Source organism: Panthera pardus, unplaced genomic scaffold (assembly GCF_024362965.1).
Source record: "Panthera pardus isolate Hobbes unplaced genomic scaffold, ASM2436296v1 HiC_scaffold_6, whole genome shotgun sequence".
NCBI classification, from domain to species: Eukaryota; Metazoa; Chordata; class Mammalia; order Carnivora; family Felidae; genus Panthera; species Panthera pardus.
In genome coordinates, this window is record NW_026526991.1 from 47,172,283 (window position 1) to 47,191,939 (window position 19,657).

The window sequence follows — 19,657 nt, forward strand, 5'->3', positions numbered from 1 at the left end:
CCATCCTTCACAAGCTGTGCAATCACGATGAGTTTCTCACCTCCTTGAGCCTCAGCTCCTCTGCATGTAAAGAAGGTAACGTAAATGTGGCCCAATGTAAAATGATGCCATATATAAATTATTCAGCTCAGTGCCTGGAATACAGCATTTAAACCAGGGTGTCTCAGCTGTGGCACTGCTGACATTTTGGAAGGGGTAACTGTTTGTCGTGGGGGCTGTCTTGTGCATTGTAAGGGATTGAGCAGCATCCCCGGCCTATACCCACGAGATGCCAGGAGCATCTCCCCCCCGTTGTGACCACCAAAAAATGTTTGCAGACATTGCCAAGTGACCTCTGGGGGACAAAAGGTCTCCTAGTTGAGAACCATTATGTGAAAACTAAAATAATAATATCTGCTATTACTATCATCAGTTGAGAAATTGCATACTTCAAGCATGCCAATGAAAATGCAACTTCCACTTCAGCCGAGAAAAGCAGGTGGGATCCAGAAAGATGCAAGAGCTGAACCTTACCCTTACAATGATCCGTTCAGAGATGTGGGCAGACAATAGATAGAACTGGTCTTGGTTAGCAGCATACAGTCCAACCACCAACATGAAGTACCTAAGTCAAAAACAGCAGACAAGGCCAACGCGTAAGGAAACAGAGACATAATTTGTGCGATCAAATGCCACACAACAGTTCATCAATGGTGAATTTATCTCGGCAGGTTTGCACATTTAAAGATTTTCTACTGTGCTTTCAGCTGCCCCTCCTGTGAGAGGAAATAGCAGTGGATTCACTCGGTACTGGTACCCTCTGCCCAGTCTGAGGGATTTGCGAGCTGTTCCGCAAGCCCCCCAGCACAGCGCTGCTCACAAACAAATGCACAACAGGCAGCCATCTTAGAGGTCCCCTTACCGAGAGCTGCCCAAGCCACCTACCCTATCACAGCAGGGTTTGCCCAACCACACCGGGCCCTTCCCACCCCATCTGCTCTTGGCCCTGTATGCTACATACCCCCATGTCGTGACTTAGTCAAAAACCTGGACCCTTCCCTCCAATTGCTCCCAATGAATTTTCACCAAGGTTATTTTAATAGCTTCTTCATATGTAACACTGATGAGGCATTTTTAACATCAGCTCATTTTTTGAAACCAAAACAAAACTATCCCTATGAGAGTAGCTTTTGTTTTAGGAACCGCATGAGAAAACTTTGCCAACTTCCTCTGCAATGCTACAGATTCTCTAATCCTTAGAGAATAGGAGTTGTCCCCTATGTCTAAAGTAAAACAGTCATAGTAATAATTGTTATTTTCATTGTAATTATTAGCTATCATCTGAGTCCTCAAAATGTGTCATACACTGGGCTAAGCAGGTTGTCTATAGTATTTCATTTAGAACCCCAAAACAACCCCATTGGAGTAGGATATGAACATTGTCCCCATTTTAGAGAATGGGAAAATAATGAGTCTCAGAGGGTTAAGTCACATGCTCAAGGGCACCCAGCTAGTCAACGGTGGTTTCAAATTTTAAACTCAATTTTTTCCAACTCCAGAACGTATGTTCTACAACCGGTGACTCCAAATTTGAGACTGCATCAAAGTCACCTGGAGGATTTGTTAAAATACAAATTATTGGGCCCCGCCTCCAGAGCTTTCGATTCTTAGATCTTTGGTGAGAGATCACACTTCTAACAAGCATCCTGGTGACAGCATCTCTGCCAGTCTGGGGCCACACTATGAGAACCACAGGTGTAAATCATTGATCCGAGTTCCTTTCCTTTCTTAATCAAAAGAAGCTATAGCAGAACTCCAGGAATCGGGGCTTTACACTAGTGACCAGCACACAGGTTTCAGCAGGGCAGTTGGTCCTCAACCCTTGGACAGCAGTGAGGCATAAGCATGTGGTCATTCTAGAGAATCGTGGAGGGAGTCAAGGCACGCAGATTTGAGGTTGGGCAGGAGAGTAGGCACTGTGGGGGATGAGCATGGAAAGACAGTAAGGGTAAATGAGACATGTTAAGAAACAGGAAGAGTTCAAGAAGGGGGAAGTGGCCAAGGGCAGCCTGGGTGGCAGGCTGGCAGCACCAAGAGGACCAGAGGGGCCTCTGGAGGGCACTGGCCAGTCAGATAGAGTACCCGGCCACCGTGGGGCATACATAGGGATTCCAGTACCTCTGGTCAGGATTTGGTTTTCCCTTCTTCCTCATGTTATTTGCTGTAGTTTCGCTGAAGTGTAACCGGCCCAACGTAATTTTGGTGACCTGGTCGGCCAGCAGGTCGATTCTAAAACAAACAGCAGAAATACCGAGAGACTGTGAGAGAACGTGGACTCCTCGATCATACCTAACTCATCCTGAGAGTCTCAAGTATGTTCAGTCCCCCATTCCCATCACACTGCAGAGGACAGTTTATTCCAGTTGCTGATTTTTAATAAACTCTCCACAACATGGTCTGGAATGGCTGCCAGGGAATAATTCTTGAAAGGTAAGATATGCTCATTCAGCAGAAGCTCGAGCCTGGAGTTTCTCACCCATAAAGGCAGTATGCTCCCCATACCACATATGGGTTCTTTTAACTCCACAATGGGGAGAAAAGACATTTCATTTGTGCCTCTGCCACTGCTGCTAGAACTGCCTCCTGACAAGCAATTTCTCTAGGTTCCTCGCGAACTCCTTTGTATCCCCTTCACGTATTTGCCCTCTCTGGGCCTGGCCCCTAAGGAAGACCACACCCAGACCGCCCAGGCGGGAGAGGGAGAACCAGATGCACCAGGCGACTTTACTGCTGAGCTTGTACACATGGCTCCCACCGGAGCGTCAGGCCAAGCTCCTGCCTGGTTTCTCCAGGCGGTAGGACCATCTTTGTGCCACCCGGAGTGGGATTGCCTCAGGGTCAGAACACTGGGATATCTCAACTACGTCCCAGCCAAATAGTCAAAAAGCAAATCACACTCCAAGTCATTCCACAGGCTGAATGCTCACTTTGGACTGCCATATTGCTTGGGATAATCCCAGGGCGGTGCGCTTTCTATTCTGGAACCCATTAGGCAATCTATCAACATAGCTTTGAAAAATAAGAAAAAATGAATTGTAAGCACAGCGTAACTTAAAAGAAAGGTCTCATCATAACCTATGTCAAGGAACCCAGGTAGTTAGCAAAGGTGTCAGTAATAAATGGTTATGAAAATAATGACTTAAAAATGAAGCTTTTTACAAGAGTTTGTTTGAAATTATTTCAATGCATTTTACCTATTTTATTTTTGTTGATACGCATGTGTTCATAATATTAACATCTTGTTACCCATGTAGTTTCTGCAGTGGGATTCATTTTATTTTTTATTACTTTTTTTTATTCACATATAGTTGATAAATAATGTTACGTTTGTTTCAGGTGTACAACATAGTGATGTGACATCTCTCTACTTGGGCTATGCTCACCACATCTGTAGCTACCACATAATGCTATCACAGTAACACTGACTATATTCCTTGTGCTGTATCTTTCATTCCTGGGACTTACTCATTCTATAACTGGAAGTCTGTATCTCCTACTTCCCTTCACCCCTTTTGACCATGCCCCAAGCCCTCCCCTCTGGCAACCATCAGTTTGCTCTCTGTATTTATAGGTCTGTTTCTGCTTTCTGTTTGTTTGTTTGTTTGTTCATTTGTTTTGTTTTTTAGATTCCACATGTAAGAGAAATCACATGGTCGGTGGAATTCATTTTTAATAAACAAAATATATTGGGCAATGGGTCTTTTTACCATAGCATTCACAAAGGAATTCAGAAAAGAAATCTTACTTAACAGGATTGAAAATCTTTTTGCTTCTATCTGCTTGGGATTGTTCAATAGCAATTATTTGACTGGTAGCTTCTACCTGTTTGGAACAACAAAAAGTAAATTAGTTATTGACTACATAAACTTATTAATAAAAATGTTCATTAGTAAACAACATTCAAGTGCTTTAAAACTTTTCCAAGGCATCATGATAGTCACTGGGTAGGAGGAACAAGTCACTGAAAAGACATATAAGACAATGGCCCCAACCTTAAGCAGTATGCTATTGGTGAGAAAAGAAACAATTATCTGTAAAACTAAACAATGAAAACACAAGACAACAGAAAACTTCAGGTGAGCGGTGATTATAGTGTGAGCTAGTAGGTGATTAAAACACCAGGAGCAAAACACAGCAGCGAGGCAGCTAAAAGGATGCAAGCATTCATTCGTTCATTGATCCATTCATTCCATAGATACCTGCATTCGTTCATTCATTTATTCATTCATGTAGGAGCCCCTGCTATGCACCAGGCATTGCCCGAGGCATTGAAGATGAGCAGTGGACAAAATTAAGAGAAATCCCAGCCCTTGAAGAGCTTGCATTTGAATAAGAAGAAATAACAATAAACAATAAACAATAAAAATAAATAAAATACAGAGAATGGTATTTTTTCAGTACTTGTTACAAAACTCTTCTTGCTCTTAATGAAGAGTGGCATGGGGGTAGTGAGATCTGCCCCGTCATATATGGCTTGTGGGTATTAGCATAATAACAATTTTTCTGAAAAGCAATTGGGCAATCTACATCAAGAGTTTTAGTAACATCTGTCCTTTGATGTATAAATTCTTCTGGAATGTATCCTCATGCAAAGACAGGTATACGTGGATGTTTACTGAAGTTTAACTAACAATAAAAAATTGAAAACAAGCAAAACTTATAATAATGCAGGAATATGATACATTTATACAATAGAAACTGTATCATCTTTGTAAATAATACCTTATAGAATCTTTAATATCACATGTCATTTTCATAATATGCTATTAACAATATGAAATGAATTTTAAAAACTTTTTATTAGTGAGAGAGAGAGAGCCAGGGGGAGGGGCAGAGGAGGAGGAGGAGGAGGAGGAGGGGGATGAGGAGGGAGAATCTTAAGCAGGCTGTCCGCCCAGTTAGAATCCCAACGCAGGGCTCGATCCCACGACTCTCGGATCATGATCTGAGTCAAAATAGAGAGTCAGACACTCAACTGACTGAGCCACCCAGGCACCCCGAAATTAATTTTAATAAGAGAAAAATTAGACTAACAAATGGTGGGTCCCAAATATGAATGAATTTTCTTTCTTTATAGTTTTCTTTTGCATTCCAAAATTTTCACAATGGATTCACATTACTTCCATGATCAGAAAAATATGTTTTGTTGCTGTTTGTTTGTTTGTTATCTGTATTTACTCTGGGTTTGGTTTGGAGCAAGCAACTCAGTTTGGAGCAAGAGCAGCTGATGTGTTCAGCAGTCAAGCCTCATTTTGGGAGACTCAGTGCTAAGCTCAGGTTAATAATCAGGACAAAATATGCAGATAATGGATGTTTTTCCCCCTGAGAAGCTGGATCTGAAGTCACAAGTTAAGAAAGAGTTGTTGACCTCAGAAATCATCCTACCTGCACTCTAAACTCAACTCTCTCATCCACTTATCTTGAATGAATTGTGTAACTTTACTCAGTCTCTCCTCTGTTAAACTGGAAAAAAGGGGACATTGACCAAATTAACAGTTCCTTGGTTTTTTAAGTCAGGGACCTATTTGAGAATTTGGTGAAAACTGTGAATCTATTGCATTTGAAAATGCACCAGCATCAAAAAGAATAAAATAATTACATTTAGTCAAAGGAGTGCAAGATTTATATACTGAAAACTATCAAAATGTGGTTTGAAGTGATGCTGTCCCAGGTTCTGAGCCAGTTTCAGACTTCAGAAATTAGCAGCTTCTGCCTCCTATGTCTTGGAACGTTTACTCTTAGAACCCATCCGCCATGCTGTGAGGAAGCACAACCTATCCCACAGAGAGGTCTGTGTGAAGAACAGCCAAGGCCTCCCAGCCACGGTCTCATTTGAGCTCCTGGCCAATGGCCAGTCCAAACTTGACAGACATATAAATGAGCCATCTTGACACTGGATCCAGGCCTAGCTGAGGACCCCTGAACAGGCATGAACTGCTAGAGCCAACCCCTAACTGGCCTGCACATTTGTGACCCAAATAGATGGCTGTTATTATTTTACGTTGCTAAGTTTGGGGGACAGTTTGTTAGGCAGCAACAGATAACAGGAACACTTAATAAAAGTTAGCTTAATTAAACCAAGCTAAATAAAAAACTCACCTTAACCCCAAAAGCTTTCAAGTAAAACATTTCTATTGGCTTTAGGCCCATTTGGGTTTGGACAAATTTTGGACTTCCCCAAACTTGGATATGGATGGTTATCTGAAAATGGTTTTTCTTTTGGCAAACAAAAGCTTCATCTGCTGGTGAAAAATTAAATCCTTTGTCTGTGATAACTCGATAACCGACATCGGGTCTATGGAAAGAGGAATCAAGAAACCAGTTTAACAAACATTATCCACACATTTTCTTTCATTAACAATATCAATTGTATAAACATTTCAAGAAAATATATTGTAGAAAGTGATTTTTGCTATATTGAATCAATTTGGTGAATTTTTGCTGAGGAAGTGAAAATGCTATTTCAAAACACAGATGGCTTTCTCACAGCATTTTATCTTCTCACAAGGAAGAAGCACAATTCTTGCCAAATGGAAGACTGTCGCCTTGGCCTGCCTTTTCCCTTTGTGCTTTCCAGAATTCTAATTTGACCCCACCACACAATAGAAAGACGTAGTCCAGAAGTTGAGAAATCACCACATTCCTCAGACTTGTGAAATATCTGGGATAAAATTCATCTTTTCCACCTTAAAAAAAAAAAAGCCTCTAAATGTCATCAGCAACACCACACTCAAATACTCCCTCAGATGAGTGAATCCCTCAGATTCAGCCTGTTGGTGGTCATAAGAAAAAGGCAGACTGGTCAGGATTACTAGGAATAGCTTTAAACCAAATTAACCAGAGTCAGTCAGAACACTGATCGAAACCTGTTTTCACCAGAGTGTAGTCATTTCCTTCTTAGCCTCCTGCTCTGGTAATAGCACTGAAAACCTACTATGCTGGTTACTTTTGCCGGGAACAGAAGTGGTGCGGTGGCTAATCAGACTCTTGTTTTATTTGCCCCATAAAATTATGTTCAATATCAATGCTATGTGTATGACATGTTTAATTAACTACTTCCAATGTTAAGGAAAATAAAACATCCTTAATGAATGGAGAAGAGAATATAAAAGGTGAAAACTTTTTGGCGAGTTTTTCCCATACATATTGTAGATATGGAACATGATTTCTAATTCATCAAGATTCCTAAATGTGGGGTTTTCCTCAGGTAAGAAGCTCCTTCCCAGGACCACAAGCAGAGGCGAGCAGGACTTAGAGCTCTGCCGGCTCTCTGCGGCTGTGTATGTGGTTCTCTGCTTCCCGGGATCTCAGTTTGGATGGCTGCCAGTATAATGAACAACACTGAATTTCTAAATTTTCCTTTAACTCCAGAGACAGAAAATATAAATGAGTCTCTTGGGAAAAGAGTGTTCCTGTTCTTTGCAAGTTAAGCTCCTTCCCAATGGGTCAAGTCACTGGGCCATTGATGACCTCCAAGTAGCTGACATGTCAAAGGCTCCACAGTCCTGTGGCTGCCAGCAGCAAATTCGGGAACAGTCACTGAATGAAGGATTTGATAAAGACCACATGTCTTATGCCATCTGGGAACTTCATATTGACTCAGGTTTCTAGAACTAATCTTCTAATTTGCTCATCTAAAGGCTAGATGAATTGAATCGTATAGATTTTACTGCAGAGGGTAATAAGAACGGTCTTGGTTGAGAAAATAGGAAATACCTTTTTGTAAAATATCTTTTTGTGATCTTCCATGTTTCACTATCAAAAACTCCGAAGAAGGTAAGGTTTGTAGCTCAGATATGAGCATTAGCCTGAAATTTAAAGATTGCTGGAAGCAGAAACTGAATCAACCAACAATCACAATGTTGAAGATTCCTGTGAATCTTAAACACCAATCTCTGGCTATAGAAATTTATTTACCTAAAAATAGTGATTCTGATTTTGGTATCAAAAGATATACATAAAGTCAACTAAACTGGCTTTTAAAAAGCTCTGTTGACACAAGTTTTAAATATCATTCAGAAAAAAAGTTTTTGATAAATTTTCAATCCCCTAACTTTAGTGCTTTCAGGAAAACTTAAGGAAACAATATTTTTGTATCAAATTAGACATAATAATCTGAGACAAGTGATATTCTGTCTCAATGATATGAGTAGTGGAATTAAGATGACCTGAATTCTAATGTAGATTAATATTGTCCTTTTCTTGCACTTAAGAAAAGTGAATTATGTCTAAGCATTCAAAATACATCTGCCTCTATACCTTTGAGCTGATACCATCCATGTTCTCTTTTTTTTCCAGATCAGTGGAGTTTAGATTGGCTGTTCAAATAAACTTAAAAAAAAAAAAAAATCTACTCAAATGAGAAGAAAGAGAAGTTACCTCAAGAAGTTGAGGTTTCATACCTTGGTACTCATATTTAGGAAAGCCTATGAAATACTCCCTGAAGGATAACTAAATGCGGACTAAGACTCAAAACCAAGACCTATGGACCCTTCCTTTCTTTTTCTAATTGCACTCAGTGGCAAAGACAAAAGTTGTGACAGTTCAATGATACAATTAGCAATTTGCTTCTTTCTGCCTCCCATTCAACATACCAACTCCCAAAGTCTGTTTAAGTCCTTAGAATTTGCTTGAAGGAAAAGATATCTTCCTTCTAGTTCATCCAACATGAAAGTCCTAGTGATAAGTTTTGCTCTTAAATAAGCTATATTTGAATTTGGAAAATACCACAAAGGCCCTCGTTTGTAGACCAAAATTTCTTATTTCATATTATATGTATTACTTGAAAATCCCATTCTTTATCCATTAACATTTTTTTAGGTTTATTCAAGAAGGCGTTTTTAATCTTAAAAATTCTAGAAGACTTAAGTGGGTGACATATCCTCAGGAATAAAGAGAAGGCTCAGAGGATGTTTAAGAGTAATAATATGTACGTTCACATTTATTTCCTGAAACTATAATGTCACAAGATTAGGATGAAAATTTTTCCAGTTTAAAGATATTTTCTATGTTTTACTTTCAGTCTCTTACTACAAAGCCACCACCAACTGTGACTGCTTCACTAGATGTTGCCAATGAACTTGACAATACTGATTCACAGCATAAATATTGGGGAAGTAGGGGTGTCACAGGCTAGCAATTTAATGTGGCCCCCTAAAACAGTATTTTATGGAATTTTAAATTAACTGCAGGGTTAAATGTTACTGATTTGGGAAATCTCCATTTTCCAGCATTTAGGTGAACTGGGTATTGATCTCAGAAAGATTCGCTCTCCCTCCATCATTTAGTGGGCAAATTATAATGAGTTAGAATTTTAAGCTTGGAGTCCTAACGGCCAGAAATCCACGTCTCAACTCTTCACTAGTTGGGACGCAAAACATAAGGAGTAAAGCACGCTTTCTCATTGGCCCATCCTATTCAATCAGGAGTGGCATCAAAGCCCAAATACTTGGATTTAGTCCTGAAGATTAGCACTGCCTTCCTTCCCTCACTCTCCAGCACAGCACCAGGCATCCCTGGGCCACTTACAGTTTCTCGTAATGACCATTTAACAAACTGTGCCAAGGAACACTTTGATACGGCTGCCACTTCAGAGTAGGAGAACACTGGTCCACAGGCATCATGTTCTGTCCCTCACCGTCGTAGTCTTGCACTTCACTGCTGTGACTCCTATTTGTCACTGCAAAGAAATCGGCATGTTAGATCCTTCCTCCAAGGCTGTTTTTCCTAGATTCGCAGACAGCTGCAGGGAGCCAATGAACTGGCCATGGATGAGATAGAGTGAGCACGTGGGAAGTAACAAGTGTTGGGAGGCAGGAGACGTGTGGCTAGCCTTGTTTCCTCATCTGCAAAAAGAGCAATTTGGGGTCGGTGATCTCTAAGATGCAATGGTACTTGGGATATTTTGCCCTCAGTGTCTGTCTACGCTACTTCCTACATAGCCACTTCCAGCCAACGTGGCTCCAGGGAAGCCTACTCCCAGTCAGAGGAGGGTATGGGGACCCAGACCGGATCAGTTAAAACACAACATTCACTATTTGCATCAATAATTCCATCAGGTAGGCTCATGGCCCAATCCTATCCAAGCACAGTGCACTTCTGCACTTCAGCGGACAGGGGTTCAAAGATGCCGACTCTTTTCCATGAGCTTTAAACCTCTGAGATATAACCCCAAGAGCCGCCGGCACCATTTTGGGAATGTTTAGGAATGAAGCCCCACAGCAGCAGGACACAGAGTTGAGAATGAAGGGCGCCCAGTTTTGATGGCGTGATTTGAGTTCTGGGATCCAATTCTAAACTCTTGAGTTATAGGAGCCAATAAATCCTCCAGTTTTGTTTTTTGGTTTGTTTTTTTCCTTAAGGCAGTTTGAGGTGTGGGGGTTTTGTCCTTTGTTTCTTTGTTTTTGTTAATTGCAACCCATACATTCTACTCTGTTACGGGTCCCTTGTGGCACTAGCTTTCTGAGCTTAGAGGAGCTATTTATTCACTTAGTGTCTTACTTCCCTCAACTGCACAATAGAAATTAAAACAGATGTCTTGCCCATCTTGCAACATCACGCAAGCAGAGAGAATACCATACTACAAGTGCACTCAGAAGCTAATGCCAAGATAAAGTAACAAAATATCGTATGCAGTATTGACGATATGAAATTGCCACTTTTGTATGTTAAAATAACAGCAATTTCACATACACGAGCTACTATTTTTGCATAATCCTTGTAAATTGTTTGTCTTAATTTGAGTATGCTTCCAGACCGTGTGGTTCAACCTCAGATACTTTTTATGTAAATTCTATTGGTACGTTTTCTGTTTTTCTTTTAACTCCCCTACTATCACTCATGCCTGACATCAGGAGTGAAAGGGAAATAGTGGGCGTTCATAAGATCAGGTGCAGGCTGTAAGCAACAACAGAGAAGCACAACATGGGCTCCTGGGGAGCATGCACTTAGCCCAGAGCTTAGAAAATGCAGGGTTTTCTTTCACTCACCTACCTTTCTTTCTTTATACTTGCACTGCAGACTTGCTCACATAAATAAAACAACACACTGCTTCAGGTTGTCTTTGATCTCAAATGTCATACAAAATGTGTTTTCTTGGGGTGTCCCTATTAACACATCACCTAAGCAAAACATTCTTTTTTTTTTTCCAGTTTTTGTGACCAACCGTTTTGAAAAGATTTCTCAGAATCATGAAAACCTTCCCCCCGCCCCCCCCCCCCCCCACCGCCACCTCGGCTAAGACTACAGGGGGTCAGCAATGCAAGGACCTCCTCATGCCATCACTCCTCCAAAAGTTACCAGACCTAAAAACTTTTTAAAACAAACGGACAAACAAAAACCTTCCACAGTTCTCCTGCTTATACCAAATTCAGAGAAGAGGAGAAACCAGTTCTTCCTTCTTTCCTTCCTCTCTTCTACAAGGGACAGAGGGTAAAGGAAGTTCAGGAGCTTGGAGTCTGAAATCAGATGGGCCTGGGCTTGAGGCACAACTGTACATTTCATAGCTGTACAATCTAGGAAAATGGGTTCAGCTCTCTGGGCTTCAGTTTCTTCATCTACAAAACGGAGGCAACAATATGAAACCTCCTGGGCTCACTGTGTGATGAGATTCACTCATAACGCAATGAGTTATGACTGTAGGTGCTGAGCACAGGGCCTGTCGCTAGCAAGGATGTAAACTATGGCGCTTTTGGTTAATGTTAGTGGCACTGTCGTCACCACCTGCACTTGTTTTGGCTCAGATGACTCAGTTATCCCCAAGAAGCCTTGAGGAATACTCCATTCTTGGCCTCTGTGGTAATTCTATCCGATGTGAAATAACTAACACTGAGTGCCTGAGTGAATATCAGCTAACGTGGGCCCTTTCCCACTCAGGCATGGTGGCCAGGTCAAGGATAACAGCAGTTCCTGCCTTTTCCCATTATAGCAGCAAAGCTAAGGGGCAGTCACTCTAACAACACCAACACAGTCATGGCTTCCCTGGGAGCTGGCCATCCGCTGGTGACATCCAGGGACCCCAGGCCCACACTGAAATGCCAGGCACAAGCCTGAGCCCAATACTGGGACTTACTATTATTCACACTAATAATAATGTCTACTACTCCCATGTCCTGTCTGTACCAAGACACTTGACACGGTTTCTCATCCAGTCTTCAAAGTAAGAATGCCTTTTCTTCAATAACCTTTCTTCAGTGAAGTCTAATATACATAAAGAAGAATACACAGACCATTAGTACACAATTTGATACTTTCTAATAAAGTGAATTATACCGGGTAACTATCAGTAGGCCCGGAAATAGGACACGTCCAGGACTCTAGAAGACACCTTCATGCCCCCTTGCAGTTACTACTTTCCCCTACCCAAGACAAATCACTAGTCCGATACCTCATACCATAGAGGAGCTCATAGAAATGGAATAATATGGTACGTATTCCTGCGTGTTGGCTTCTTTTGCCCAATATCATGTTTATGAGATTCACTCATACACATATTGTTGCAAATGGCAGGCGTTTTGTTTATTCCCATGCCTGTAGAGTAAGTACTCCCCTGTATGACTATACCACAATTTATCCTGCCCTTGACAGCCATTTGGGTTATTTTCAGTTTGTGGTTATTGTAAGTAATGCCACTGTGGGTATTTTTTTGTGAATGTCTTTTCATGGGCATATGTACACATTCCTGTTAGACACAGTCTAACACAGTCTTGGGGTGTCCCTATTAACACGTCACCTAAGCAAAACATTCTTTTTTTTTTTTTTCCAGTTTTTGTGACCAACCATTTTGAAAACATTTCTCAGAATCATGAAAAGTGGCAGTGGAATTACTGGGTCACAGGATATGCTTTAGTAGGTGCGGCCAAACTGAAGTAAGGATTCCTAATCTCATTTAACAAATGCAGCAACTGGGGTTCAAAGACCTGAAATAACTTGCCCAGAGTCACAGCTGGTAAGTGGAAGAGACAGGATTCAAACCACCCTCTTCTTTTCATGCTATAGCAAGGATTTCTCGAGAAAATGTAGCAGAAGAGAAATAGGAGTGTGAAGGCAGCACACTGCCCAAGTCCCAACCCTTTTGGAAAAACTCATATTTGCATTTTAATGCCTTTCAAAATATTCTTTTCTACATTACTTAAAAAAAAATCTTAGAAATGGGTGAAGTAGAAATTATGATTCTCATTTGGCAATCAAGAAAAGTCAGGCTCAGAAAGTCCCCAACTGCTGAGGAGACGAGACAGATACTTTTTCTGACTCTACAGTGTGAATTCAGCCAGTGCACCTCTCACTGGGAGCCAAAGGCCATAACTCTGGGGCTGAAAAGTCCTTTTGTATTTGAGGTCCAAACTACGTGAGTCAATGAATCCTCTCATAGTTGGGGTTCAGATCAGATGGAAGCAGAACCCCCTCATATTTGGGATCTAGGCCATGTGAGGCTGGAACCAGCTAGCAAGAGCCTATCCCCCAGCTGCTTTCTCTCTAAGCAACATTTCACATCTGCCCACAGCAAACCAGTGAGTCTACACCGTGAGCCCTATAAATGGGGATCTTGGAACCCCTTGGGCAAAATAAACCGCTCAGGAGACGGTCACTAGAAAAGCCTTACTGATTGATTTAGAACATCTCTTCCCATCAAAATTCCTGCCTAATAAGACTCGCATAAGCTCCTTCTTCCTCTGCCCTTGTACCATTTCCCCAGGAACTTTGTAAGCACCCTCGGCCTCTGCCACATCAACTATGAGTTCTCTACTAGAAAACTTCTGCTAAAAATATAAGCTGTAAGGAAAACATGGCATTTGGATTTTTGTCTTTTTTTTTCCAGCCCTGGGCACCTGTTCATTTACATTCTGGCCCAGTTGTCTGGGGCCAATTATCTTTAGTCAGCTTTTCAGTGACCTTTGTTGGAATAGGACTTAAACACGGGATTCAAGATTTCCTATCTGTTGAGACATTTCAGTTACTCTTCTATGATTTTCTCTGGAGATGGTGAAAAATCAATGGCCTCTCCAGAGACAGGCAGCAGAAAATCATCACAGGATGGGGCTTAACTCTGAGACAGCCAGGATGATTTGAGCAGCAATCTGGTTTGATGAGGAAACGCTGGGGAGGTTTGGGTGGCTTGCCCAGTCCTCTCAGTGAGCTGGTGCATCTGTGGAAGTGAACAGATGGTTCCCTCGTCTGGCTAGAAATTCACTCAGCCTTTTATGTTTGAGGATCACAAAGGGGCTGCAGGCTAGATGCAAGAACTCTTGAAGAAATTAGAGTAAGCTTTGCACAGGAAGGTGGATGGTGAGCTCTATATTATCCAGAAAGGAGACTTTAGCCTTTTGTGTCTCAAGCGTCGAATAAGAAAAACCAAGCACCCTGCTGGCCAGGGTGGATCCATGTGAAAGAAAAGGCAGTGACAGGTTTGGTTCATGCAAGGGCCCAATACCCAGCACAGTTCTGCCACAACACTCCCAGGGAATGGCCCCGTGTGGGCCTTGGCTGAAGGACCCTCCAGCCCATGCTGGAGCGGAGGCCAGCCATCCCTGAAAACACCAGCAGGCTCCATGGGCACAGAGGACCAGCACTTGTCATAAGGCTGTGAAAGACAAAGGCAGCAACTCAAGCAGGTGAGGAAGCCACCACATCACCTTTCAGGGCAGTATAAACCTCTGGAATTGGGGGACAATAGTGAGAGGGAGAGCTGGAAGACAGAAATCTTGACCTTCCCGTCAAGCTGTTGCATGTGGGAATAAAAGAGATGTACCCTGAATCCGGGGTTCTATTCACATTGCCTACGTCTGATTATTTACAGGGGCTAACAGAATTGGCATGGAGCATTTTCCTTTCACCCGATAAGTGCCATAGCATTTCTTCTGAAAGCTCAAGCCTTCAGACTCCAAATCCCCAATTTGTTCATAACTTGAAAAGGTCTCTAAGCTTGAAACACGATGTGTCACATATTGTAGAAGGCAAAAATAAGGTAGTCTCACCACTTGGGCATCATATGAGTCTGCTGAAAGACTTTGCAAATGATCTTACAAAATTTCAAAGACCTACTTGGGAGCTGCTAACCTGAAGCAGATGCCAGAGGAGCTCAGCTCTCTACCTTCCTGCCCCACTGGAGAAATCTTCCCAAGTCTGCTTCTCAGAGTACCCTCCACGAGCAGGCAACACTGAAAGCCTGTTCGGACGGCAGAATCTCAGACCCCACCTCAAGCCTACTGAATCAGAACCTTGCCCCTGAAATTGAAAGGACCGGCATTTCATCTCCACCAAAGAGAGAGACAATGGCACCTCTTCCTAGGAGAGAAGGACCTACATGACCCCACCGAAGACTGCACGAAACTGTATGTCAAAAGGAAAGAAAAAAACTCCTATCCTTGCCCTTCTAGGAGAGAGAAAATCATCCTGTAGGGCTACTGCAAGACTGGTCAAAATCCCCGTCTCAATGGCGAAAGCAGAGATGGGCCCCGGGCTGGCTCACTTGGTCTGGAGCGGTGGGCCCACACTTGATGGTCCCCGTAGTCCTCCAGCACCTGTGTGCTCTTCCTCTTCTTGGTTGGTGGCAACGAGGCTCTAAAATCAAGAACCCAAAATGCAGGTTAGGAGTTTGTGCTCTCCATGTTACGTTAAATCAGATTCAATTTCCCAGGTGTCTTCTCTCAGACTTCTTAAGACTAATTCCAGTTAGCTAAGATTCCTTGAGCCCTACTGGTGTGCAACACTAGGTTGTGCATGAGTGGAAAGAGCAAGCTTCTGTTCCAGAAACCCGCGAGTCTGAAACTTAGTAACCCGCGAGTCTGAAACTTAGTTTCCCAATATCCAATGGATCAGAGACTCACCTACCTGAAAAATAAACTGCCAATGTTTCCAAAAGCAGAGAAGATATTGAGACAGAGAAGTTAAAATATAGTATATGAACTTATATATAAATACAGTATAGACAAGATAGTGTTATAGTATACTTATAAATATAAGTATATAAAATATGTATCCATTTTACACCTGACATTTTTTTTTCACATGGAATTTCACCACAATTTTTTATGACCTCTACTCTCCTTGCCATTCTGTAGATTCAGAAGAAAGAAGAAAAGAAGAAAAGGAGGAGAAGAAGGAAAAGAGAGAAAATTAAAACGCATATTAGTTCATGCTTAATATTTATCTGAGGACTCTATGTGTTAATTCACAAATTACTTGCGTATTCTAGCTGAGACTACAAATGTAAATAGTGCTTTCTCCATCACTCAGAATGTCTCTCTCTATTTCTGACATTTTCACTTTCCATCGAACGAGGACTTTGGGTTTAGCGGGTTTTTAGTTAAAAGACGGCCTAAAGCCGAGAGCGCTGGGGCCTTGCCGTGTCTGATATATGTCTCAACACCGCCATCTCCTGGAGAGAGAACGCCACTGTTCATTCTTTACCGGCACTGCGGGGGGTGCTGGCTGCTCTGAGGTCTTTCATAACTAAATATCTTGCCCTTTACCCAGGGCTGTGGCACAGAGGCTGCTGATGGTAAGAACGGCTTATCCCCGGACGGCAGGACACGCAATGGTCCGGGGGGGTCGTAAGATGACCGGAGCCTGGATAGCAGTTGTGGACGCCGCTGTGGGTGCGGGCAGAGTTGCTCATTTCACGCGAGCTCTGTGGCAGCTGCGCAGGCAGCGAGTCAGGTGCAGCCGCGGAGTGGAGAAAAGTAGCTGGAGTCCTCCCGGCTGCAGGTCTCGCCGCTGGGCAGCATGCACCTGGGGGAACACACAGGTGAGAAGAGCTCTCTTTCTGACCACCCAGAGTCCAAGAAGAGGGACGCTGCAAGGCGTGCGCGAGGCAGATGGCACTCACCTTTGATCTGCGGAGGAGAACAGGAGTCTGATGCAGAATAAGGTGGAGTATCCGGAAGCTGCCCTTGCCTGAGGATTAGAGACATGCATTGCTTTTTGTTGTAACCTGTGCGGTCATTATACCCTGGCCACAAATGGGAGGTACCGCTGGGTACAACACACAGTGCACCATGGGGACCAAAGCCCACCAGGCCACGCCTGGTGTCATGTGTTAAGTAAATGGGCTTTGAGTCAGACAGACCTGGGTTTGGGTCCCAGCTCTTCCACTTCCTAGCTGTGTGTTCATGAACAAGACCTTAGTCTCCGTTTCCTCACCTACCATGTGGAAATAATCATCATGCCTTCCTCATAACACTGTTGAGAATTAAATGAGATAGTATGTGTAAAATCCATAACATAATTACCCCCAAATGTAGTGCATGCTCAATACAGTTTAATTAACCGTATTGTTGGCTTCTTAACGTTCTTGAAGCTCTTATACCAGAGAGAAGGTTGAGCATACTGTTTAGGCTAAAGCGCTGTGAAATGTCACCACTAAAGCAATGGTTTTCCATCTGTGCTCTGGGAAATCCCAAAGAGATTGGAATGAGCTCAGTGATTTTACAAAAGAAAAAATTTAAATGCCTGGGGGAAAAAATCATAACTTTTTGTTTTATATATTGAGGTGCAAGTAAAATTTCATTTAAGAAAAAAATGAGTACCACCACTAAAAAAGTGTGAAATCTTCTGTTCCAAAAAACCTACAAGTCCCTTATGGCTCAGAAACTCCATGATTCTAAGTCATTCATAACCACTACCACCCTCTACTTGATTCTCCTGCTGGAAGAGTAAGCTATCGTGTTTTTCTTGGTTGATTAAGATTTCAACCTCGTACAATGAAAAGTCTGTTTTTATTATTTATTAGAAAAGTTAGGTTTTCAGGGCACCTGAGTGGCTCAGTTGGTTAAGCGTCTGACTCTTAATTTCAGCTCAAGTCGTGATCTCACGGTTTCTAAGATTGAGCCCCACATCGGGCTCTACACTGACAGCACAGAGCCTGCTTGGGATTCTCTCTCTGCCCCCGCCCCTGATTGCACGCTCTCTCTCTCTCTCAAAATAAATAAACATTAAAAAAAAAGAAAAGTTAGGCTTTCTCCTCAAATTAGTCTTTTATAATTTATTCACTCTTTATGAGTAACAGAAAACCTTCCTCCAAAAACACCACCTTCCTCCAAAAATGCCACCAAAAATGAAAGTAAAGGAATAAAGAGGCATAAACACAAAAGGACATAGAGTACATGTGCAGAGAGAGTGTACAACAAGACTATATTTTAATAACATTGTGGCACACTGAAGTAGGATGGATGGTAACTTGAATTAGTAGAATGGAAAAGGCAAAAACAAGACTGCCTGGGGATGGCAGAAGGGACATAGGAGCCAACAAGAAGTTATCCAATTTTAATGCAACTTCAGAAAAGCCCAAGACATTGGAGTCACCAGGAACCTCTGAGTTCAGGCTGAAGGTGGAGCTGAAAACAAAAGGATTGATTGAAACCTTGATTAAAGAATGGTTGGATCCTAAGAGTAGCTTTCCCAACCTCTACAGCCAGACAACTACCTCCATCACTGCAACGCAAGTTGGAAAGTTTTACTCTCTGAAGAAACAGATCCAGGGAGATTGTAAAACTACTGAGCTAAAAATGGAAGGATTCATTAAAAGTCTAAATACCGAACCCTGAGAGCCTTCTTCAACTTGACTTTGTAAGCATCCGAGCAGATTTCCTACCATAGGAAATTGAAAGATTGTTCCCCAGAAAAGTTGAATGACCTCAAGGGAAAAAAGGATATTTTGAAGTTACCCCCCCGCAACATAGCCAATCCCCACTTGATCACTCTATGATGAAACGCATCCTTTGAAAATAATGGTTTGCAAACAGAATGTCTTAAACAGGAACAAAAGATGAAGGACTAGACATTTCCAGAAACCTTTAACATTAAACACAAAGAACAAGCAAATAGATAAAGAAGGGATGCAAAAAAAAAAAAAAAAAAAAAAAATCCGCAAAAAGCTCTTCTGCTTCTCATATGACTGGAGCTCCTAACAGACCTGACCCTTCCATAAATAAAAACTGTGAACTCTGAAAAATTTAAAACAACAACAACAACACAAAACAAAACAAAACAAAAAACAATCTGCCTGAAAACACTGGAAAGTGGTCAAAAGCAAGAAGATTCTGGAGGGACACTGAAACTTGGATGAAGGAAATAGCATAAGGTAAATCACTTATTTACAGCTTTTAGCCTCAGACCCAGTTGACGGCAGAATCACAGAACAGCTAAAACTCTGATAGAAACACACAAACTTTCTGACCTAAAGAACCAGAGAACAGAGTTGGGGGCAAACAGCTGCTTAAAGTGAAAGGGAAATCTTGGGGAAAAGAGATTCAGAGAGGAGAAACCCTAGATTCTGTATAAAAACTCTGGCCAAATGTCTGGCTGACTCCTGAGCCATCAATGTATGGGGCTGACTATACACAGTCCAACCAAAAACAAAACAAAACAAGACAAAAAATAAAATAAAATAAAATAACTGAACAAATATTTGAGCTGCTGCACAGGAGACAGAGTTTATATTTGAGTTTAAAGAAAGTAACCACTTGGAAAGCAAAAGTATATATACTTTTTAGAGGAATGTAAAAAGAAAAAAAAAAAGCCAGACATTCACAATTTCCAGAATACAATTAAGAATTACTCAACAAACAAAGAACCAGGAAAATATGGCCTAGCCTTGAGGAAAAGAACAATTATAAGACAC

The 19,657-nt window shown here is 41.9% G+C and overlaps 1 protein-coding gene across 4 annotated transcripts in view; it reads right to left on the minus strand.

Moving 5' to 3' along the window:
• MYRFL (myelin regulatory factor like) overlaps window positions 1-19,657 on the minus strand; it is a 126,082-nt gene that overhangs the window by 59,780 nt on the left and 46,645 nt on the right. For all 4 annotated transcript variants that reach the window (XM_019455084.2, XM_019455083.2, XM_019455082.2 and 1 more), the window contains exons 3-10: window positions 16,865-16,932; window positions 16,509-16,767; window positions 15,506-15,597; window positions 9,568-9,718; window positions 6,139-6,334; window positions 3,785-3,861; window positions 2,158-2,268; window positions 514-604 (exon numbers count right to left, since the gene is read on the minus strand). In XM_019455084.2, coding sequence (XP_019310629.2) covers window positions 514-604; window positions 2,158-2,268; window positions 3,785-3,861; window positions 6,139-6,334; window positions 9,568-9,718; window positions 15,506-15,597; window positions 16,509-16,767; window positions 16,865-16,932 — 1,045 coding nt within the window. The remainder of the gene's footprint in view (window positions 1-513; window positions 605-2,157; window positions 2,269-3,784; window positions 3,862-6,138; window positions 6,335-9,567; window positions 9,719-15,505; window positions 15,598-16,508; window positions 16,768-16,864; window positions 16,933-19,657) is intronic.